The sequence below is a fragment of the Oncorhynchus nerka genome, linkage group LG24 (genome assembly GCF_034236695.1).
Source record: "Oncorhynchus nerka isolate Pitt River linkage group LG24, Oner_Uvic_2.0, whole genome shotgun sequence".
Taxonomy (NCBI): Eukaryota; Metazoa; Chordata; class Actinopteri; order Salmoniformes; family Salmonidae; genus Oncorhynchus; species Oncorhynchus nerka.
The window spans coordinates 43,915,438-43,939,857 of record NC_088419.1 but is presented as its reverse complement, the minus strand read 5'-3'; the positions used below and the strand labels follow the sequence as shown (position 1 = coordinate 43,939,857).

General features: G+C 44.1%; 1 protein-coding gene across 1 annotated transcript in view; it reads right to left on the bottom strand.

Annotated features, from left to right (window-relative positions):
- Positions 1 to 7,781: 7,781 nt before the first annotated feature.
- The window catches only part of adgb (androglobin), a 110,800-nt gene continuing 94,161 nt past the window's right edge, over positions 7,782 to 24,420 (bottom strand). Inside the window, exons 31-36 of the mRNA XM_029631913.2 lie at positions 19,952 to 20,109; positions 17,110 to 17,265; positions 16,898 to 16,988; positions 16,640 to 16,757; positions 8,554 to 8,737; positions 7,782 to 8,223 (exon numbers count right to left, since the gene is read on the bottom strand). Of these exons, the coding sequence (XP_029487773.1) occupies positions 8,032 to 8,223; positions 8,554 to 8,737; positions 16,640 to 16,757; positions 16,898 to 16,988; positions 17,110 to 17,265; positions 19,952 to 20,109 (899 nt within the window). The 3' untranslated portion in view covers positions 7,782 to 8,031. The remainder of the gene's footprint in view (positions 8,224 to 8,553; positions 8,738 to 16,639; positions 16,758 to 16,897; positions 16,989 to 17,109; positions 17,266 to 19,951; positions 20,110 to 24,420) is intronic.

The following is a 24,420-nucleotide window of genomic DNA, read 5'->3' as shown; positions in this document are numbered from 1 at the left end:
AGACGGTTATTAAGGAAAGCCTTTCCATCTACCAGAGTACAGTTATGCCTGTCATCAGCTTCACTATATTTGTCCTGTTCCTTAATTGCTCAAAACCTGGACGTTTTACTTCATATTATGAGGCATGTCTTACCTTGCCTCAATGAGGCCTTTATCCACGATCCCACCATAGAAACGTGGAGGCAATTCTTTTCTAAAGACTTCCTCATATACTTTCTCCTGTTCTATTGCTTTTCCATATTTCATTGTCTAGCAGCCAAAGGCATTATCCTGGTCATATTAGCAGCCCATGATAGTTTCTGCATGCTTCAACATTCCTAATGGTTTTTACCATTGTTAGTGTTTAAATACTGGAGAGTCGAGACCAAATCACGGGCGCTGGACAGAGTGGATTTCAGTTGTAACAAAAGGCAGTTTTAATGAGTCAAAAGATATCTTGTCCCGCAGTTTTACGTGCACGGATCTAGTTCATATAACTCGGTAAGGAGTCAGGTGAAAAAGAGAGCTTATACAAAGGTTACATTCATTTTTATACATAGAATAAAGTAGGTAGAGTCTTGTCGTGTTGGTCTTCTGACTGGTCCCAAAAGGTTGGAGGCGGACCTGCTCTAGCCAGAGCAGGAGCCCCCATTGGTGCACAGCAGTCTTCTGTTCTGGGCACCCGACCAGTAGAAGGGGTGAAAGTGTGTTTATACTAGGAGATGTTTGTGTCAGGGGTTCGTGAGGTAGAGGGGCAGTTTATTATGGCTGGGTGTATGTGTTCATGCGATGGAATGTCTTTGTTTCCTGGGGTCGTAAGACAACAAAGCTGAGGGGATAGTGTTAGGGGGTAGTTTTATTGCTGGCTGTGTGAGCTAGTTCCTGTTTTAGCAGGGGTACGTTAGATGACTTGAGTCAGGCGGTTTGGCTTGGCGCTGTATAATATATGAGCTATGTATATGAATGTTTACATATATATATATATATATATAACACCATGCATGTCCATTTCCAAGTATGTCCATGAAACCGTTCGGGTGTGCATTTTAGAAAGGCATTATCCCACAAATTGCATTTTGGAACATTCACGCATAGGCCTACCGCTTGATAGGCGTATACCTCCGCTACACTACTTTGATACGCATCATCGGGATTAAGAAGTCAGAATGCGCAATGCTCACTGAAAAATAAGTGTGTATACGGCCTATATACATGCGTGCACCCCTCTACTGCACAGAACCTCATAACTCTTCATAAGTGATAAAGGAGATTAACGGATGGAGGCATAGATATTTAAAAACATAATAAAGCCTTCATTAAAACCATGACACTTTTCATGACACCCAGCTTAAATAACCAGCCCAATAATGACTTGTGCCTGTTTGAAGTTTCACTGACAGACAGAGGACAATATTTACCTCCAACAGAGAGGAGAGATATATGGAGTCACAGGATTCTTTGATGCTGACCTTGTAAAAAGGCGAGTGCTTGTTTAACAAGGATAGGTCCAATCAGATTAAAATGGACGATTGCAAAAGGTGAGTGAAATATGCAGCTATGAACAGTAACAACCCAGAGATGATGGAGAGACGGAGATGGGTAAAGAGAGTGTGCATACGTGGGAGAGTGTGTATATGAGAGAGAGAGAGAGAGAGAGAGGTGTTTGGTTTTGTGTGTGTAGATAGGGGCTTGGATTGGATTGTGTGTGCATCTCTGCGTGTGTGTGTGAGCGTCTCTTTGTGTTTGTGTGTGTGTGTGGGTGCGTGCGCCGAAGTGTGCATTGGAGCAGCAAGGCTCGGGGAATGGACGTGATGTGACACTGGCTGGCTAGTCTGCTCTACACTCAGGGCGGCACAGCTGGTATCAGTGCCTACAATCAGCAAAGGCGATAGGACTCCTATCAACAGACAACTCCCTGGGAGGAGACAGACGCTATGATTAAACTAAAGGGCACCGGTAATGTCATTAACGCGGTGACACAGGGCTTTCAGGGGAGCACATTCACACTGAGAAACTGCAGTCAAAGGAGCCAAAATGGAGGAGGGTTCTGAGGTAAAAAAAAAAAACACATCAGAAAGCGCAATGATCCCGACTGCACTGTTGAGGGATGACCGTCGCATAGGAGTGATGCCATCTGTTGGAAGACAATACATGAAGAGCTGTTTTAAAGAACCAAGTTGGAGACAGGTAAACTGATGTCCTCTTTTTGTCATTCATTGACTTTGAATCGTTTCTTTGCTACAGACGAAGGGGTATACAAAAATGGGTTCCTTTCAATTGTCATCGAAGGCAATAGAAGGCATTAACTGGAAATTGATTGAACACTGCCCATGATTTTTATTGAGTTGACAGGAATTAGTATGACATTGACCACCAACTGTGTTGATAACTCAGCAGGATTTATTTTCTGTCCCAGCGGCACACACAACTGGCAGATAAAGGAGTTAGAGGAGTGGGTGGAGAAATATGATGCTCACCGCATGCCTCTCTGGTCCTTCGCACCCTGTTTATCGCTGTCCCCGGCCGTCGATAATGATTATCAATATATGACAGTTTGGCATTTGACCGCCACTCCTCTGGGAAACTGGCCCGTCCTCCACAGGGTTCAAACGCACTGATCAACAAGTAAGTTCAGCAATCTCTGACCATGACCGAACCGTGTGTGTGTGTGCCCCGAGACATAAACAATATTCCTGGCTGTGGCAATTGGAACAGGTGCCTACAGAGTGAATTGACCTCCATGGATAGCTTGGATGGTTTTACCCAATGTCCTTCATAGACACTTAGAGTGATTGGGATTTCTAGTATGTAAAGTGGCTGAGGAAGAAAGAGGGTTGGAGATTGCAAAGAAAGAGCGGGGCCAAAGGATTACATTCAAGTAAGTCATTTAGAAGACACTCTGATAAGGAGTCTAATAAAGAAGACTGAAACAACCTCATGATTCCAGCATGTAATGTAAACATACATGTACTGTAATTACATCTTCAGAAAACAGGTTAGGGGGGAGAGAGTATTCCACGCTCCGTTCGATTTACATCCATAAACCAAATTTCATACCTCACACTGAAGCCTACGTGTCAATAATACAACTCTAATCTTCCAGATGTGGAGAGATATGAAGTAATCTTCCAAAGACATACAGTAGAGAGATGTATGAATTAGGAAACAATACCTGAAGATATTATGCAGAGAGTGTTCTTACCAAGGCCCTGTCTCTATCTATAGTGACTCCCAGGGCCTCTAGTGGTAAATCAGGGGCTTAATTGTAATCGGTTTTCATTATGGTTCCTACGTCCCACGGCGGGGAAACTCAGCTTTATTGGCAACTTGACACCTCTCAGCTCAAGTGTAAAATAAGGCATGTCTGTTGCCGGTCAAACGCAATCACCGTTAATGAGAAGCAATTATGTTACAATATAATGGCCTGCCTGTCTGAAATTATTTAATGAAAAATGTGTCATCTGTCTGTTCATCCATTCATCTGTCAAGGCCTGAAGTGAACGCACACACGCAATAACACATAAGGAATCATGTAGTAACCAAAATAGTGTTTAACCAAACAAAATATATTTTATATTTGAGATTCTTCAAAGTTTCCACACTTTGGCAGCTTTGCACACTCTTGGCATCCTCTCAACTAGTATGTAAACATTATTAAAGTGACCAGTGTTCTATGTCTAGGTACATAGGGAGCAGCCTCTAAGAACAGTCTGATGGCCTTGAGATTGAAGCTGTTTTTCAGTCTCTCGGTTCCAGCTTTGATGCACCTGTACTGTGCCATCTTACATTCATAATCCTATATTCCCGAACCCCTATCCTAACCTTAAGCCTAAATCCTAACCCTAAAATAGCTTTTTTCCTTGTGGGGACCGGAAAAAATTATTTTCCTAGTTTTACTATCCATGTCAGGACTTCTGCTCCCTCAGTCCCTAAAGTCATGTTTGATCTCCTGAGTGACAGACAGCTGCCAATCCCACCCCTGATGTGACTGACAGTCTTCCTCTCTCTCCTGTCTCTTCCTGTTCTACCCCAGGAAGCAGCTGGACGATCGATGGACAGAGCACAGGGATTTACCACAACATGTCTCCACTCCACTGTCCATCCATTGACCCCCTGGGTTGTTTGACCTTCTGTCCAGTTCTCTACAAGAACTAGTCACTTAAAGTAGATACAGAGGTCCAACCTGGCATCCAGTGTAGACGTAACATAGCAAACATAAATCCAGGACATCCTGCAATTAGTATATGTTATGATTTGTATGGTATGTATTAATTTGTGGGATACTGAATACATTCAACCGAAATGTGTCTTCCGCATTTAACCCAACCCCTCAATCAGAGATGCGGGGGGTAGCCTTAATCGACGTCTTGCACAAGGGCAGAACGGCAGATTTTCCCAACTTGCCTGCTCAGGGATTCGAACCAGCAACCTTTTGGTTACTGGCCCAACGTTCTTAACCGCTAGGCTAGCAGTTGTGGTCCAGCATTAATTTTGTATGATATGTTATGAATTACAATTTTTATGATCTATTACGAATTGCAATTTGTACAATATGTTCCAAATTTGCAAAACGTATGATAAATTCCTAATGTTAGGAAGGTGGCTAACATTAGCTAGGGTAGGGGTTAAGGTTAGGGGAAGCTAACATGCTAAGTAGTTGCAAATAAATAGTAAGTAGTTGCAAAGTTGCCAATTAGCTAAAATGCTACAGTTGTCCATGATGATTTGAACACACAACCTTGGGGTTGCTAGACGTTCACATTACACGCTCACCCATCGTGGCTGACAAACCTTACTTTCATTTTTGCTTTAAATAACCTTCTGTCTAACCATCCCAAACGTACCATAACATACTCATTTGAGTGTCTCGGATGTACATTTACTATGTCTAGTCTATGAGACCAGGCTGGGAGGTCCAATGGGAATCATATCTGCAAAAAGAGACCAAAGGATTGTCACAGCATTAACAGTTAGATTGTTAAAACATTCTGACGAGGATGTGTTTGCTTGTCTGTTTGGTGCACCATTTTGTGTTTTCCTCAGCTGTGACCTTATTGTTGTGTTCACTCCTCCTCTATTTCTGACAGTCAGCTATTTGTTCTTTTCTCTCTGTTTTCCACCCTAATTTATTTGACATCTTGCTGTGTTGTCGCTCCTGTGCGTCTTGCACTCTGCTCCTTGACTGGGCGTCAGGGAGACAGATGAGGGAGTAAGGCTCAGGGGGAGTAACAGGGAAGGTAGAGCAGAGAAGGATTACTGAGGTGAAACTGCATCCAGGTCAGCATTTCTTTGCTACTAGTCTGGGGTGCTGTCCAGCTTTCATCATTTTGACGACAGAAAAAAAAAAAAGATGTGTGTGTGCGTGACAGCGTGTGCTTGTGTGTGTTAGGATGTGTCGGATTACTGCAGTAAAACCTTGAGCTCAATCCTGGAAGCCTACCTTCTCCTGTCTACGGTGCAATCGTTCCATAAAACAGCAAGGCTCTGGCACCCTGCCTAACCCTCCTCATCAAACAGGGCTGAGAAGCAGTTCTCTCTCGCTCTCTTGTGGCAAAAGACTGTACCCCCTGGAGGATTTCAATTCCCAGAGGGCAGTGCTGCAGCACAATGTGGAACCAGCGATCCAAATGACCCTCTCCCACCTCACTGAGCTCACAGAGGAGTCTATGTGTGCGCATGAGTCAACCAACCAAATACATGAAATACAATGTAAAGTGCTTTGAGATCTTGTTGAAAGAGCTATACAAAATTGCAGGAAGATTCAGTACTTCACGTGTGACTCAGTAAATGTGTGAATGGGTCAGGAAGTAGGGAGTCCGAATGTATGGATATATTGACAGGTTGAATGAGTCATCCTCTTGTTATTCTTTCCCTGTCTGTGTCAAAGACTCGCAAGTATGAGCGAATACCTTCTGACCGTCCGATCCATGTCCTTCTGTATGTAGATGGATGACTCAACGATTCCTATTTGTCATGGTGCTCAGCAGGGAGGGAAAGGGGTTCCAAAGCCCACACACGTCACTCAAGGACTGCTCTGTCTGTGTGTGTTGCTCCTGTTTCACCTGATTTCATCATCCCTTTCTCTACGCCTCCAATTAAGCCCCACACAGATTCTCTCGTTACACACTGACACATTTAGTCAGACACACACACACAACTAGGCTCGACCTCCCTTCTGCTCAAGGTTGTTCCATAGTTACCCTTCCCTCACAACATATTTATATCATATCATAAACACAACAGCTGCCGACTTACAGAACAGACGGCTTTACAATTAATACACACGTCGATGGCAATTACACTGTTACGGAATTTCATAATAAAGGACAGGTTTGCCATCGGGCTTTTCATTGAAAGAAGGTGAACAAGCTGCCAGGCATAGAAGGTTTTCCTGCACCTCAGTGGAAAGGGAAACAAACAAGAGAAAAACTGAAAATAACAATGATGAAATGAAAAGCGAGGGAGAGCAGAGGAGAAGGAAGCAGGGAACGCTCTGTGCCTGGAACAGGGTTTAGTGGATTAGCTCCGTCATGCGGCTACGGGGGGGAAATAAGGGTTGTGTTGGCTGGATGAGGCCTGACTGCCAGGCTGAACAGACACACACACAGTCTGGACAGCACAGGCCTATGTGAGTACACTCTCTTATTACGGTCTACAGCTAGGTAGAACACACACTGACTGACATGATACGTACATATGATCACACAATGTAGAGGTCCATGGTGACCTTGCCTACAATAACGACACTGTCATGTAGTGTTGTTGTAGGCCATAGGAACATGCCAGAATTCTCCATAAGGATGTGTGAGGTGAGCCATCTACAACCAAACAATGGAATAGCTCTGTACACCCTTGCACTGCTGACTCAACCTGCAACACAGACACATACATACATTTGCACGCATGAACATGTGCACTCACACAATAGTTTCTTCTGGCACAAAATGTAACTGTTCATTATTGTCAACCTTGAGAATACCATAGCATTTCGAAGGCTTTTAGATTAGAGCACTGATGAGGGTTTATTAAGCATTAACACCACTAGATGGCACCATTGCCCCTTTCTTTTTCATTTGATTTCCCGTTCATCAGCACCTGACTAGGACAACACTGACTGGGCTCTCCTCTCCTCAGGACTGTTTGAATACTTTATAAATGCAGCCTTCCTTCCTACCTACACTACCCTGAAGTCATCATGAATCTGTCCTACCTGTGAGAAGCTGTACCAAAGATGTCAAGATTGTTGATACAAGCTTTGACTGTACCACTGTCTCTAACTCAGGGCATCAGACCAGTATATGTTGATGATCAACAGATAATACTTGTATTTCAAACATATTCTGTTTCCTTCTACTTTGACCAAAGCTGGTTTGCCTGCCATCAACACTACCACACTACCATTGATCAGCAGCAAGGTGAGCTTATTGAGAATGAACCAAACCAGACCGCAATACGAATGGTGCAAGGCAGTCTTAACCAACCAATCAGTCAGTCAGCCAGCCCATAGATGTTTGGTTGAGCCCAACACTTGTGTCTTCCATTGATCTGGTGATCCAGTCAATACTGTGACCTTCAAAACAGCAGATGAATATAAAGGTAAAATCAATAATGTGTAGGTATTAAAGATGTCCCTGGCGTTCTTTAGAGGGAAATGATCAATAATTGAGGAAATGACTGACAACTGGATTCTGTGCATTTTCTATTTCTGTCATTTTGATGTCTGCAATATGTTTTCTTGCAATGGGCAAGATGTTTCACTGTATAGAAGTTACAAGTAAGCAACCTAAGGTTTGAGTCCTCCAGACAGCTGACAGTGTTTTAATGACAGACAGAAAGAACAGACACCATTGCAGCACTATCAGAATGAGACTGGAATAACAAATACATGTGAATAGTACTATTTGCAATAAAATAATATTTTCTAAACACTGAAGTAAAAAAACTTTAGGTGAATATTGCTCTCTATAAATATTGCTCTATATCGTAACGACGGACTCAGATTGGCTGACAATCAAGGAGGAGTTGGGGACAGTCAAGGCGTACCCAATGGGATCACTTCTTCTTGCTGGCACTCTTGGCCTGCTTGCTGGGTTGCTGGGCGGCGTTCTTCTCAAGCTCCACCTGCCTAGCGGCCTCCAGAGCCACCTCTTCCTCCTCCTGACGACGAAGCTCCGCCTCCAGTAGCCGGTTTCGGAACACCTCCCGGGCCTCCAGCACCTTCTGACGCTGCACTCCCAGCGCCACCTGGACAGAGAGAGGGGGAAGAGGACAAAGAAGGCGGTACAAGAGAAGGACAGAGAGAAAGACAAAGAGAGACGGTCAACTGATATCCTAGCCTCACGAGTTCCCACAAATGGCGAACCATTCATGTAAGCTCGCACGATCAAGCGGCTCGGAAGGCTACTGATATCCTGTCCCGTCCCTTTTCCTCTCAAAGTCATAACAGTATGAATCATAGTTTTATACCGTTTGTGCAGAGTTGTTCTGTTCTCTGTGTTGTGTGTACGTGTGTGTGTATGTGTGTGTGCACGTACCTGTGCGTTATATGTACAACCCTGTTAACCCTGTGCTGACCTGTAGGCCGTCGTACATCTCCAGCTGGCGTCTCTTGAGCTCCTTCCTGTTAGCCTGCTCCTGCCTGCGGTGTTCCAGCACAGTGTCTCTGACCAACCTGAAGCCCTGGATCTGCTCTAAGCGCTCCCTCCGCTGGGCCTCCTCCATCACCTGGTCCTTCAGAACAGGAACCTCCTGCTGCCTCCTACACAGTAGAGCACAGCATACAGGGCAACATGCTTAGTTAGGTAGAATATCTGGGGCCAAATGTGTCAAGCGTCTCAGAGTAGGAGTGCTGATTGAGCCTCAGTTTTGCCTTTTAGATCATCACGAAAAAGATGACATGGACAGAGGGGACCTGGGGCTGGATTCACAAAACATTACTTATGAAAAAACGTTAAGAAGTCTCTTAAGGAAAAAAATAGGAAGTTCATAACATAGTTCGTAAATGCAATTCCTCAAAATGTTCTTAGGAATTCGTAGTTTCCTTAGGAACTTCATAAATGTCTTATGTGGCATTGACATTAGTAACGTGCTTGAAACCAATAAATGTGACAGGGATGATCGGATTGAGTTATTTCGTTATTTTTCACACATCATATCAGACTAGCTATATCAAAATCAAAAAATGGTCAACCAAGAAAAGAGATTGAAGTGAAGGTGGAGGAAATAGCAGCCAGGAGAAAGGTTGCTGTTGGGGAGACTTGGTAACTTGATAACCAAAAAGAGATGACAGGCGAGAGTGTCCGAGTCTGTCTCTGCCGTCAGGGGTATGGCAAGGGACAGTGACGCCGTAAAAAATGAGGTGGTCCGACATTTTTTTTATTTTATTTCACCTTTATTTAACCAGGTAGGCTAGTTGAGAACAAGTTCTCATTTGCAACTGCGACCTGGCCAAGATAAAGCATAGCAGTGTGAACAGACAACACAGAGTTACACATGGGGTAAACAATTAACAAGTCAATAACACAGTAGAAAAAAAAGAGAGTCTATATACATTGTGTGCAAAACGCATGAGGAGGTAGGCGAATAATTACAATTTTGCAGATTAACACTGGAGTGATAAATGATCAGATGGTCATGTACAGGTAGAGATATTGGTGTGCAGAGTAGAAAAGTAAATAAATAAAAACAGTATGGGGGTGAGGTAGGTCAAATTGGGTGGGCTATTTACCGATAGACTATGTACAGCTGCAGCGATCGGTTAGCTGCTCAGATAGCAGATGTTTGAAATTGGTGAGGGAGTTAAAAGTCTCCAACTTCAGCGATTTTTGCAATTCGTTCCAGTCACAGGCAGCAGAGAACTGGAACGAAAGGCGGCCAAATGAGGTGTTGGCTTTAGGGATGATCAGTGAGATACACCTGCTGGAGCGCGTGCTACGGGTGGGTGTTGCCATCGTGACTAGTGAACTGAGATAAGGTGGAGCTTTACCTAGCATGGACTTGTAGATGACCTGGAGCCAGTGGGTCTGGCGAGGAATATGTAGCGAGGGCCAGCCGACTAGAGCATACAGATCACAGTGGTGGGTGGTATAAGGTGCTTTAGTAACAAAACGGATGGCACTGTGATAAACTGCATCCAGTTTGCTGATTAGAGTGTTGGAAGCTATTTTGTAGATGACATCGCCGAAGTCGAGGATCGGTAGGATAGTCAGTTTTACTAGGGTAAGTTTGGCGGCGTGAGTGAAGGTTTTACTAGCGTTTAAGAGCAGTTGGAGGCCACGGAAGGAGTGTTGTATGGCATTGAAGCTCCTTTGGAGGTTAGATAGCACAGTGTCCAAGGACGGGCCGGAAGTATACAGGATGGTGTCGTCTGCGTAAAGGTGGATCAGGGAATCGCCCGCAGCAAGAGCAACATCATTGATATATACAGAGAAAAGAGTCGGCCCGAGAATTGAACCCTGTGGCACCGCCATAGAGCCTGCCAGAGGACCGGACAGCATGCCCTCCAATTTGACACATTGAACTCTGTCTGCAAAGTAGTTGGTGAACCAGGCAAGGCAGTCATCAGAAAAACCGAGGCTACTGAGTCTGCCGATAAGAATATGGTGATTGACAGATGGTCAGTGACCTGTTTGTTGACTTGGCTTTCGAAGACCTTAGATAGGCAGGGCAGGATGGATATAGGTCTGTAACAGTTTTGGTCCAGGGTGTCTCCCCCTTTGAAGAGGGGGATGACTGCGGCAGCTTTCCAATCCTTGGGGATCTCAGACGATATGAAAGAGAGTTTGAACAGGCTGGTAATAGGGGTTGCGACAATGGCGGCGGATAGTTTCAGAAATAGAGGGTCCAGATTGTCAAACCCAGCTGATTTGTACGGGTCCAGGTTTTGCAGCTCTTTCAGAACATCTGCTATCTGGATTTGGGTAAAGGAGAACCAGGAGAGGCTTGGGCGAGTAGCTGCGGGGGGCGGAGCTGTTGGCCGAGGTTGGAGTAGCCAGGAGGAAGGCATGGCCAGCCGTTGAGAAATGCTTGTTGAAGTTTTCGATAATCATGGATTTATCGGTGGTGACCGTGTTACCTAGCCTCAGTGCAGTGGGCAGCTGGGAGGAGGTGCTCTTGTTCTCCATGGACTTCACAGTGTCCCAGAACTTTTTAGAGTTAGAGCTACAGGATGCAAATTTCTTCCTGAAGAAGCTGGCCTTTGCTTTCCTGACTGACTGCGTGTATTGGTTCCTGACTTCCCTGAACAGTTGCATATCGCGGGGACTATTCGATGCTATTGCAGTCCACCACAGGATGTTTTTGTGCTGGTCGAGGGCAGTCAGGTCTGGAGTGAACCAAGGGCTATATCTGTTCTTAGTTCTGCATTTTTTGAACGGAGCATGCTTATCTAAAATGGTGAGGAAGTTACTTTTAAAGAATGACCAGGCATCCTCAACTGACGGGATGAGGTCAATATCCTTCCAGGATACCCGGGCCAGGTCGATTAGAAAGGCCTGCTCACAGAAGTGTTTTAGGGAGCGTTTGACAGTGATGAGGGGTGGTCGTTTGACTGCGGATCCGTAGTGGATACAGGCAATGAGGCAGTGATCGCTGAGATCCTGGTTGAAGACAGCGGAGGTGTATTTGGAGGGCCAGTTGGTCAGGATGACGTCTATGAGGGTGCCCTTGTTTACAGATTTAGGGTTGTACCTGGTGGGTTCCTTGATGATTTGTGTGAGATTGAGGGCATCTAGCTTAAATTGTAGGACTGCTGGGATGTTAAGCATATCCCAGTTTAGGTCACCTAACAGAACAAACTCTGAAGCTAGATGGGGGGGCGATCAATTCACAAATGGTGTCCAGGGCACAGCTGGGAGCTGAGGGGAGTCGGTAGCAGGCGGCAACAGTGAGAGACTTATTTCTGGAGAGAGTAATTTTTAAAATTAGTAGTTCGAACTGTTTGCGTATGGACCTGGAAAGTATGACATCAAGTAGGCTGCTAAGAAGAAGGGAGATGAGAGACCATTCATGTGGACAAGCTGGAGGAGAAGGTGTCGCCCATCATAGAGATGGTGGTAGAGGGACTACGCGACCGGTAAGTTAGTTAGCGATGTTAGCTAGCTAACGTGTTGGCTATAAAGACATTATAGCCAACATAGCTAACGACATTAACATTAGCTAAGCTAGCCATGTTCTTCTTTGCAAATTGACAAGATAGCGCTAGCAATTTAACACTTCTAGAATATTGTAATACATTGTTAATTACTAGCTAGCTAGGTAATGCGTGGTTAATTTGTATTCTTGCTATATTTAAATATCCGGTAGCCAACTGTGTCTGTAGCGCAAGAAAACGTTCATGATTACGAAAGTGTTTAGCTGTCCTAAAGTTAAGCACATTTCCAAGAAGAAATCTTAAAGCATTATTTTCAAGAATCCCATTTCTTATTAATTTTTTTCTTAGGAAGAAACTTAGGAAAAACCTTAAGAACATTTCCAATAACTTTATTGAGGAATAGCAACTTTGCTTAACTTTCTTCTTAAGTCTATAGTTAAGGAAAACATGTCAGTTAAGAAGAAATATCTTCTTAAGAAGGTTTTGTGAATCCGGTCCCTGATCCTAGATCAGCACTCCTATTCTGAGACTGGTACATAGGGCCCCACAGCGGTCTATATGAAACAGACATATATGAAAGACATTGAAACAGAACAATTCCTTATCATAAGCATTTATCTGAAGTAAGACTATGATAGAATTTGAATTTGAATACTATAAAAATAGTCAAAAGTAGAGGGAGCAAGAGGGCCAAAGAGACAGTGGGGAGGACAAGTAGAAATGGGAATGCAAGGATTAGGCGAGGGAGTACATGAATGATCAAAATGATCATCCGAGGACACATTCCCCTCCCCTTCATCTCATAAACTGCATATCATTGACCTTTCCTTGTCTCCTATCCCGGATCCTACACCCCCTCCCAACACACACACACACACACATACACATCCTCTGTCCCTCCCTCCCTCGGAGATGCCCATTTATCCTCATACTGTATGGAAGGAAAGATGATGCACTAGGCTGGTGTATGATGAGATGTCAGAAATAGACTGTAGGATAGGGCTGCAGAGTCGAGGCGTCTGGTCAGGGCCAGGTATGACTGAGTGTAGTGTGTCTCCTGGGGACCGGGGAGGAGAGGTGAGGTGGGTGAGGTATTTAAAGGTAGATTAGAAAAGGCTAAATATGGCTGTCTATTTCCCAAGGGGGGTGATGGGAGCTAACGGACTTAGGATGGTTAATGAACATCACCCTCTCCGCCCCCCGAGTGTGCCTGTGTGTCTGGAAGAGTGTGTGTGTGTGTGTGTGTAGAAGTGAGTGTGTGTGTCTGCAATTGTGTGTTTGCAGGTGTGTATGAATCAGGGTGGGTGTCTACAGCCATTAACCAGAGGAGCAGACGGCAGCACACACACACACTGGGACAAAAGGGGTGGGCTGGGGAGGGGTGAAGAGAGGGGCACGTCTCACAGGAGAGGCGGGCTTATTGGAACCCCAAAATAGCGCCTCAATTAATAAACCCAAATATCATCCCATTTATCATGTAGAACCAGCAGAGTAGAGATGAGAATGGGAGAGAGAGGAGAGGATAGAGGAGAGGAGAGCGGAGATCTGTATAAACCTTGCGGTCTGTCTCTCCTACATTTGCAACATTGTTTCAATATTCAAATTCGATCTCCAGCTGTCTCATAGTGATGAATGTGTCGGGATGAGACCGACAGGCAGGCAGAGTGAGCACATTTTCTATGCCAGGCAAATTTGCGCCTCATTAGTTAATTTTTATGGATGAATCACAAAAAATGTCACTAGAAAACACTAAACAAATACAAATGCAGCTACATTGCTGTTAGTCTGGCTAGACTTTTTGACGTGACTAAGTTAGCCGTAGTTGACTAGCTAGCAAGCAAGGGATAAGAACGTTGTCAGTCAGTATGGCAATGGAACATTTACATTTAAGTCATTTAGCAGACGCTCTTATCCAGAGCGACTTACAAATTGGTGCGTTCACCTTAAGACATCCAGTGGAACAGCCACTTTACAATGTGCATCTAAATCTTTTTTTCCAAGGGGGTGAAAGGATTACTTTATCCTATCCTAGGTATTCCTGAAAGAGGTGGGGTTTCAGGTGTCTCAAGGTGGTGATTGACTCCGCTGTCCTGGCGTCGTGAGGGAGTTTGTTCCACCATTGGGGGGCCAGAGCAGCGAACAGTTTTGACTGGGCTGCGCGGGAACTGTACTTCCTCAGTGGTAGGGAGGCGAGCAGGCCAGAGGTGGATGAACGCAGGAACATTTGGATCACGTCCATAGATACAGAACAAAAAGACTGAACAACTGGGTTGCGTCTCTGACAACCGAACCGATAGAACGGATGACCAGTCGGCTTGGTTAGCAACCCTAGATTTGTATTGGGACTACATCTCGTGGAAGGATGAAATTAATCAAATAATCAAAATAAAGTTTTTAATAAAAATTTGTCAAGCATTATTTAAATATGTTGGTAACCAAATATGTTGGTAACCATCCCCTCAAAGCCTGTGCATTCGGAAAGTATTCAGACCCCTTGAGTTTTTCCACATTTTGTTACGTTACAGCTATGTTTAAAAATGTATCAAATTGTTTTTTGCTCATAAATCTACACACAATACCTCACAATGACAAATTCAAAAACAGGTTTTTAGATATTTTTGCAAATGTATTACAAATAAAAAACAGAAATATCACATTTACATAAGTATTCAGACTCTTTACTCTGTTGAAGCACCTTAGGCAGTGATTACAGCCTCGAGTCTTCTTGGCTATGAAGCTACGAGCTTGACACACCTGTATTTGGGGATTTCAGGCCAAAGAGTTCAATATTGGCTTCATCAGACCAGAGAATTTTGTTTCTCATGGTCTGAAAGTCCTTTAGTAGCCTTTTGGCAAACTCCAAGTGGTCTGTCATTTGCCTTGTATTGAGGAGTGGCTTCCGTCTGACCACTCTACCATAAAAGCCCGATTGGTTGAGTGCTGCAGAGATGGTTGTCCTTCTGGAAGGTTCTCCCATTTCCACAGAGGAACTCTTTCAGAGTGACCATCGAGTTTTTGGTCACCTCCCTGACCAAAGCCCTTCTCCCCCAATTGCTCAGTTTGGCCGGGCAGCCAGCTCTAGGAAGAGTCTTGGTGGTTTCAAAGTTCTTCCATTTAAGAATGATGGAGGCCACTGTATTCTTGGGGACCTTCAATTCTGCCAAAATGTTTGGGAATCCTTCCCCAAATTTGTGCCTCGACACAATCTTGTCTCTGAGCTCTACGGACAATTCCCTCGACCTCATGGCTTGGTTTTAGCTCTGAAATGCACTGTCAACTGTGGGACCTTATATAGAGAGGTGTGTGCCTCTCCAAATCATGTCCAATCAATTTAATTTACCACAGCTGGACTCCAATCAAGTTGTAGAAACATCTCAATGAAAACAGGATGCACCTGAGCTCAATTTCAAGTCTCACAGCAAACGGTCTGACTACTTATGTAAATAAGGTATTATTATAGGTTTTTTATTTTGAATACATTTGCAAAAATTTCAAAAAACTGTCCTCGCTTTGTCATTATGTGGTATTGTGTGTGGAATGATGAGGGAAAACATTTACTTGATCCATTGTAGAATAAAGCTGCAACAAAACAAAATGTGGAAAAAGTCAAGGGGTCTAAAAGCTTCCCGAATGCACTGTGTTCAGCAGTACCAATATATCCTCCAAACAACGGCTTTGAGGGCATTATCACTTCAATAGAGGCGTGTGATCTTGTCATGCTGCTGTTTAAAGCTCCAATGGAAGCTGGGGTTGCAACCCCAGAGAGGACCAGAAAGAAAAGCTAGCGAGGCTAAACTTGCTGATGTATGGAGACTGGGAGGGCTGCTGAGTAGGCAGGCACACACACACACACACACACACTCTCTGAAGGAAGGAGAACTAGTAGACAGAAGGCAGTCTATCCACTATTGCCTTATGCAGAGGAAAATTAAACAGTGTCTTCAACAAACACACTGAGTAATAGTGTCCAGGGCTTAGCTACAGATTGGCATTTTCCCCCTCTCACCTTCTACCCCTGTGACTCTGGGTCAATAAAATGTCCACAGAACAGCTGCATTAAACTCCATTGATTATAACCCACTATCTATGACGAAGGAAGGATAAAACGTGAGGGTGCATTAGACACTGATCGCGCGCACGACAGAGAGCCATGGTGCAGATGAAAACAGCTTGTCCAGTGACAGCAGGAAATGAGCCAGGCCTGTGTATCACCTCCAGACCCTGCAAAGAGGGACCGATACACTGGGCTAGTCTGGGGTGGTGAGGGGACACATCACATTACCGTGGGTTACCGAGAGAGGAAACTAGGGTCACAGAGGGGACTGGAGATGAAGGGGAGAAGAGGGCAAGACAGCTGGTTAAATGGCTTCAGTGGATTGTACTCTATGAGTCAGGGAGACCCCTTTCCCTCTCACCAAACTGGAAAAACATATCACCAAAAGCAGTAATGCACAGAAGTGAAGTGAAGTGAAGGGAGTGAGTGAGTGAGTGAGTGAGTGAGTGAGTGAGTGAGAGAGAGAGGAGGGAGGAATGGAGGAGAGTGAATTATACTGAGAGAGAGTGAGAGACCTGATGAAGGGGGTGTAGTCCATAGGTAAGTGGTGCTGGGAGCGATCTGGTTGGCTAAGGAGAGCCAGCTCCTGATTGGACGAACTCATATGAGCATCAGGAGACTGGGAGTGGATAGCTGCAGGAGAACCAGAAAAATACACATCACTAAACCTACTGTTCATAACTGGTGATCATTCCTTTCATCAACTGTTCTACAAAATACAATATGAAATTAAATACTCAGAGGTGTGCAGGTGAGTTTGCAGAGTGTGGTACCTGGCTCTCCACTCTCTGTTCCATCAGTGGGTGTGTCTGCATTGGCCCCACTTAGGAGTTTGTTAATGAACTGTAGTCTGGACTGGAGGGCCTGAAACACATTACAACATCCTCAATACTGTTACATATCTATTGATATTGATTATTACTCAATCACCATGTCATGAGAGAGAGAAACAAAAAGGAGAGATACACTATAGAGTCTGTTCTACCTTGATACACCTGCCAGGCTCAGCGGTCTCCCAGGCCTGTTTCATAGCTCTGATTTCATCCAGTCTCTCTGTGTCCTTCCTCACCTCAATTACCTCCGCATCACACTGGTCACTCACCACACGCAGCGTCCAGTAAGGCTTCGACTGATCCAGGCTCTATAAACACAAATAGCCTTCATAAGGGAGGTTACAGATATCTCCCAATATCTCTTTCTTATGGCACTATAGCCAGCCAGTCTTGCATAAAGAGAGAAGAGACACAGCTCCAAGTCATGATGTACTCACCTGTCTATCTCATCCATGCACATGACGGAGGATAATTTCTCAGCTCATCTATTCACAAATCATATCCACTCTCCCTCGTTCAGCTAGTGCTGCATCAACGGTGCAGCAAAAACAACGGCTACGTCAAAATTGAAATTTAGTCAAGGAGAGCGCTCTTAGAGAAATCTGCCTTTCAAATGGCATTGTCTTTAGTGGTTGTGACAAATATGCAGTGGAGAAAAGCAATTACAAAGGGAGCAGAGCATGGTCAGAGCTACAGCTTTAGTTAGGTCTATTAAAACAATACAGGGTTGCCTCCCGAGTGGCACAGCGGTCGAAGGCACTGCACCGCAGTGCAAGGGGCCTCACTCCAGACCTGGGTTCCCAGGCTGTGTTGTAGCCGGCTGCAACTGGGAGACCCATGAGGCGGTGCGCAATTGGCCCTACGTCGTCCGGGTTAGGGAACGGTTTGGCCGGCAAGTCATTATCCAATCGCGCTTTAGTGACTCCATGTGGCGGGCCAGGTGCATGCACGCTGACTTCGGTCGCCAGTTGTATGGTGTTTCCTCCAACACATTGGTGTGGCTGGCTTACGGGTTAAGCAAGCATTGTGTCAAGAAGCATTGCGGCTTGGCGGGGTCGTGTGTCGGAGAACGCAAGGCTCTCGACCTTCGGCTCTCCCGAGTCCGTACAGGAGTTGCAGCAATGGGACAAGACTAACTACCAATTGGATTTCACGAAACTTGAGAAGAGAAACGGCTAAAAAGTATATATATATATATATATATATAAAATATTTAGAGTACCAGTCAAAAGTTTGGACACACCTACTCATTCAAGGGTTTTTCTTTATTTTTACGATGTTCTACATTGTACAATTAATCTTCTCCTTTCCCCCTTCTGATGACCAGGTGGCAAATCGCATCTCTGCATGTCTGGCAGACATATCAGTGTGGATGACGGATCACCACCTCAAGCTGAACCTCGGCAAGACAGAGCTGCTCTTCCTCCCGGGGAAGGACTGCCCGTTCCATGATCTCGCCATCACGGTTGACAACTCCATTGTGTCCTCCTCCCAGAGCGCTAAGAACCTTGGCGTCATCCTGGACAACACCCTGTCGTTCTCAACTAACATCAAGGCGGTGGCCCGTTCTTGTAGGTTCATGCTCTACAACATCCGCAGAGTACGACCCTGCCTCACACAGGAAGCAGCGCAGGTCCTAATCCAGGCACTTGTCATCTCCCGTCTGGATTACTGCAACTCGCTGTTGGCTGGGCTCCCTGCCTGTGCCATTAAACCCCTACAACTCATCCAGAACGCCGCAGCCCGTCTGGTGTTCAACCTTCCCAAGTTCTCTCCTTCTCACCCCCTCCCCCCTTAAAAGATTTAGATGCACTATTGTAAAGTGGCTGTTCCACTGGATGTCTTAAGGTGAACGCACCAATTTGTAAGTCACTCTGGATAAGAGCGTCTGCTAAATGACTTAAATGTAAATGTAATTCATGAAGGCCTGATTCACCAAGTCTCTTCTAAACAGTTGATGTTGAGATGTGTCTGTTACTTGAACTCTGTGAGGCCTTTATTTGGGCTGCAATTTCTGAGGATGGTAAATCTAATGAACTTATCCTCTGCAGTAGAGGTAACTCTGGGTCCTCCTTTCCTGTGGCGGTACTCAGGAGAGCCAGTTTCATCATTTCTTTTTGATCTTTTCACTCCGGTATCTCTACTTGCACATTCATCTTCTGCAAATCTATCACTCCAGTGTTTAATTGCTACATTGTAATTATTTCGCCACTGTGGCCTATTTATTGCCTTACCTCCCTTATCTTACCTCATTTGCACACACTGTATGTATACTTTTTCGAATGTGTTATTGACTGTATGTGTGTTCATTCCATGTGTAACTCTGTGTTGTTGTTTGAGTCGCACTGCTTTGCTTTATCTTGCCCAGGTTGCAGTTATAAATGAGAACTTGTTCTCAACTAGCCTACCTGGTTAAATAAGGTGAAATAAAAATAATAAAAAAATAGTGCTTGATGGATTTTGCGACTGCACTTGAAGAAACTTTCAGAGTTCTAGAAAAGTTCAGCATTGACTGACATTCATGTCTTAAAGTGATGATGGACTGTCGTTTCTCTGCTTATTTGAGCTGTTCTTGCCATAATATGGACTTGGTCTTTTACCACATAAGGCTATGTTCTGTATACCAACCCTACCTTGTCACAACACAACTGATTGGCTCAAATGCATTACGGAAAGAAATTCCACAAATTAACTTTTAAGAAGGCACACCTGTTAATTGAAATGCATTCCAGGTGACTACCTCATGATGCTGGTTGAGAGAATGGATTAAGATAATAGAATACACTTATTAGGTTAGTCAAAGGCTTTTATCCAAAGCTACAGGTAACACAACCATTTAGTAGATGCACAACTAATACTTTGAATCCTAAATAAACAAAGGAACAACTAGGTTATTATCAAGTAATGCCCATATTTCGCTTTCTAATGTCTATGTAAACAGCGTAGGGTATAATAATCAGCGGTGGTCAGCTGTCAGTTTGTAGTGTTACCTACCGTTTCCATCCTGGAGCCAGGCTTGGCTGGGGGTTTGTCCTTGTCCTTGTCACCTTTGCCCTTGCGACTGCCCTTGGGGGTGGATGACTTCTGGCCTTCGCTGCTCTGGGATTCACCACTGACCGGAGTTGCCGGGTCCTCATGCTTCTCCCCGTGCACTATGACCAAGGACCAATGAGAAAAGAGGTCAACGATCAGATGGTCAGTAGCAGGACAGATACACGCACTGAACCTATCAATCAAAGGAAATCAATCAAATGTATTTATATAGCTCTTATTAAAAATAAATAGAGTGTCTTGCGAAAGTATTCACCCTCCCTTGGCATTTTTCCCATTTTATTGCCTTACAACCTGGAATTAAAATAGATTTTTTGGGGGTTTGTATAATTTGATTTACAAAACATGCCTACAACTTTGAAGATGCAAAAAATGTTGAAACATACAAGAAATAAGACAAAAAAACAGAAACTTGAGCGTGCATAACTATTCACCCCCCAAAGTCAATCCTTTGTAGATCCACCTTTCGCAGCTCTGTGGAGTATACGGCCTAAAGTGGTCCTTTGGACAGATACTCCAATCTCCGCTGTGGAGCTTTGCAGCTCCTTCAGGGTAATCTTTGGTCTCTTTGTTGCCTATATGATTTAATGCCCTCCTTGCCTGGTCCGTGAGTTTTGGTGGGCGGCCCCATCTTGGCAGGTTTGTTGTGGTGCCATATTCTTTCCATTTTTGAATAATGGTGCTCTGTGGGATGTTCAAAGTTTCTTACATTTTTTATAACCCAACCCTGATCTGTACTTCTCCACAACTTTGTCCCTGACCTGTTTGGAGAGCTCATTGGTCTTCATGGTGCCGCTTGCTTGGTGGTGCCCCTTGCTTAGTGGTGTTGCAGACTCTGGGCCCTTTCAGAACAGGCGTATATATACTGAGATCATGTGACACTTAGATGGCACACATGTGGACTTTATTCAACTAATAATGTGACTTCTGAAGGCAATTGGTTGCACCAGATCTTATTTAGGGGCGTCATAGCAAAGGGGCTAAATATATATGCCCGCACCACTTTCAGGTTTTTATTTATTTTTATTTTTTGAAACAAGTTATATTTGTCATTTCACTTCAACAATTTGGACTATTTTGTTTATGTCCATTACATGAAATCCAAATAAAATCAATTTAAATTACAGGTTGTAATGCAACAAAATAGGAAAAATGCCAAGGGGATGAATACTTATGCAAGGCACTGTACAGTATGTCAAAAAAAGCACTTAGCAATGCAAGCCTGATAGATACATTGATATTTGAATAACTTCTTAGTCTTGATTAGAGATTATGTGAGAGTATTCTGTGAATTATTCTGTGAGAGTAATCTGTGCATTGTGTATCTGACTTGTTTAGGTCTATATTCCTGTCAAGGTCTGATGCCTTCCTGCTGTGTAAACACACAGTGGAATGGCAACGATCAAGCCATTCCAAACAACATTCCACAAGGGAACGCCATTTGTGCGATACCATAATTGCTTTGAAAAACAACCAACGTGCATTTCCAATTCTGCTTGACAGGGCATTAAATGAAAAGCAATTATCCAGCCATTAAAATTAGGCAAAATTGTGTTTTTAATCCAAAAGTATTATGACCAATTTAGTCATTCGCATTAGTCCGTTCACACTCTATTGAGTAAAGATTAAGTGTACAACCACAACGTCAGTGTGTGTTGGAGACAGTGTGCGTGCTAGATGGCACTGTTGCACAGTGTTGGCTAGTACTACTGCAAATCAATGCAACGCTACTGCTGCTATTCTCCAAGTCCCCCTTTTCCAATAGAAATGATTGATAATCCCTCATTTTAATTGACAACCTGTCACATGTACTGAAGGGGTTGATAACTACAGAGCATGATGCTCACCACACCCAGTCAGTGTGATCCCTACTCAACACTACCAATAACATCCCTATTCAGTAAACCCCCCGTTTTCACATTTAATAGAAGTCCCTCTGTTTTGTCCATATCACAGACAATAATATCAAGGAAGTGAAACCATGGCAATGGCTAGCAGTGCTGCGCCACAGGCCTAGCTTGGAAATCGCCCTGTACTACAGTGCATTCGGAGAGTCTTCAGAACCCTTGACTTGTTCAACATTTTGTTACTCTACAGCCTTATTTTAAAATTGATTAAATTGTCGTCGTCCCCCCGCCCCCTTATCAACCTACCCATAATACCCCATAATGACAAAGGAAAAAAAAAAGTTTTATAAATGTATAACACGTGTAAAACATTAATATTCAGTACCTTGTTGAAGCACCTTTGGCAGCGATTACAGCCGTGAGTTTTCTTGGGTATGACGCTACCGTCATTGTAAAAAATAATTTGTTCTTAACTGACTTTCCTAGTTAAATTAAGGTTAAATAAAAAATTAAATAAAAATACAAGTTGGCACAACTGTATTTGAGGAGTTTCTCCCATTCTTCTCTGCAGATCCTCTCAAGCTCTGTCAGGTTGGATGGGGTGCGTCCCTGCAAAGCCATTTTCAGGTCTTTCCAGAGATGTTCGATTGGGTTCAAGTCTGGGCTCTGGCTGGGCCACTCAAGGACATTCAGAGACTTGTCCTGAAGCCACTCCTGCGTTGTCTTGGCTGTGTGCTTAGGGTCGTTGTCCTGTTGGAAGGTGAACATTTCACCCCAGTCTGAGGTCCTGAGCGCTCTTGGAGCAGGGTTTCATCAAGAACCTCACTGTACTTGTGCTCTGTTCATCTTTCCCTCGATCCTCACTAGTCTCCCAGTCCGTGCCGCTGAAAAACATGACCACAGCATGATGCTGCCACCACCGTGCTTCACCATAGGGATTCCATCCAGACATGACACTTGGCATTCAGGCTAAAGAGAATCTTGGTTTCATCAGACCATGTTTCTCATGGTCTGAGAGTCCTTTAGGTGCCTTTGGCAAACTCCAAGCGGGCTGTCATGTGCCTTTTACTGAGGAGTGGCTTCCGTCTGGCAACTCTACCATAAACGCTTGATAGGTGGAGTGCTGCAGAGATGGTTGTCCGTCTGGAAGGTTCTCCCATCTCCACAGAGAAACTCTGGAGTTCTGTCAGAGTTACCATCGGGTCCTTGGTCACCTCCCTGACTAAGGCCCTTCTCCCCCGATTGCTCAGTTTGGCCGGGCAGCCAGCTCTAGGAAGAGTCTTGGTGGTTTCAAACTTCTTCCATTTAAGAATGATGGAGGCCACTGTATTCTTGGGGACCTTCAACTCTGCATTACTTTTTTGGTACCCTTCCCCAGATCTGTGCCTCGACACAATCCTGTCTCGGAGCTCTTCCTTCAGTTGCTTGATTTTAGCTCTGACATGCACTGTCAACTGTAGGACCTTATATAGACCAATATGTGCCTTCCCAAATCATGTCCAATCAATTGAAATTACCACAGGTGGACTCTAAACAAGTTGTAGAAACATCTCAAGGATGATCAATGAAAACAGGATGCACTCAAGCTCAATTACGAGTCTCAGTGCAAAGGGTCTGAATACTTGTGTAAATAATGCAAAACATTCTAAAAACCTAATTTTTGCGTGGTCATTATGGGTTATTGTGTGTAGATTAATGAGGAAAACATTATAAGGCTGTAACGTAACTAAATGTGGAAAAGGGGGTCTGAACACTTTCTGAATGCACTGTATATACCATGTGGAAGATTTATTTGTCATCGGTATGTACACTTATATCCAACCTGTATCCTAAAGAGAAAATAAACTTTGCCCTCCTTTAAGTAAACAAGCAGTCATGTTTCAATCACATGCATTAAGCAGACCATTTCCTAGTCATTTAACCAGGACCAAGTCAATGAAGAAACTGCTATCATTCTAAGTGTATTGAGGTGTTGGCTGAGGGGCTTCAACAGCCAGTAGCAGCTACAAAGAGAGCATGATGTAACCATGAGCTGTTCCCACACCGCTGAGACACAGAGTTAAACTGGGCAAAATTAATTCACTTTCCTGCTGCCAAGATATTTCCCAGGGTACCAGGGGGCAAGAAGCCAACTTCATTTGACTTCATGACCCAGTTTCACTGGCTTATTGGAAAACTAAGGGGACACACACACACACACACACCCCTGCACACACGCTCACACGGAAAACTCAGTAACCCAGTCATGTTTTTTACACTAACGACCAGCACTTTAAAACATTATGTCAGATCTATTAAACAAATAGGACTCTCTTTTCCTTTAGAATCAATAGACACATACCGGTAGGCATGAGAATTCAAGACTGCCTCAATGGACACTGACACACACGCACATGCATACATAGAGAACCTGATTTTCTGCTGTGCAAACTGAATGGGTACAGGAGTTACTTTCCAGATTGCAAGATTGAGAAGACAAAATGAATTCTAATATTATTAGGCAAACAATTATCTTCAGGCAATCATGCAAATCTGACTGCACTCACCTCGTCTCACCGCCCCTAG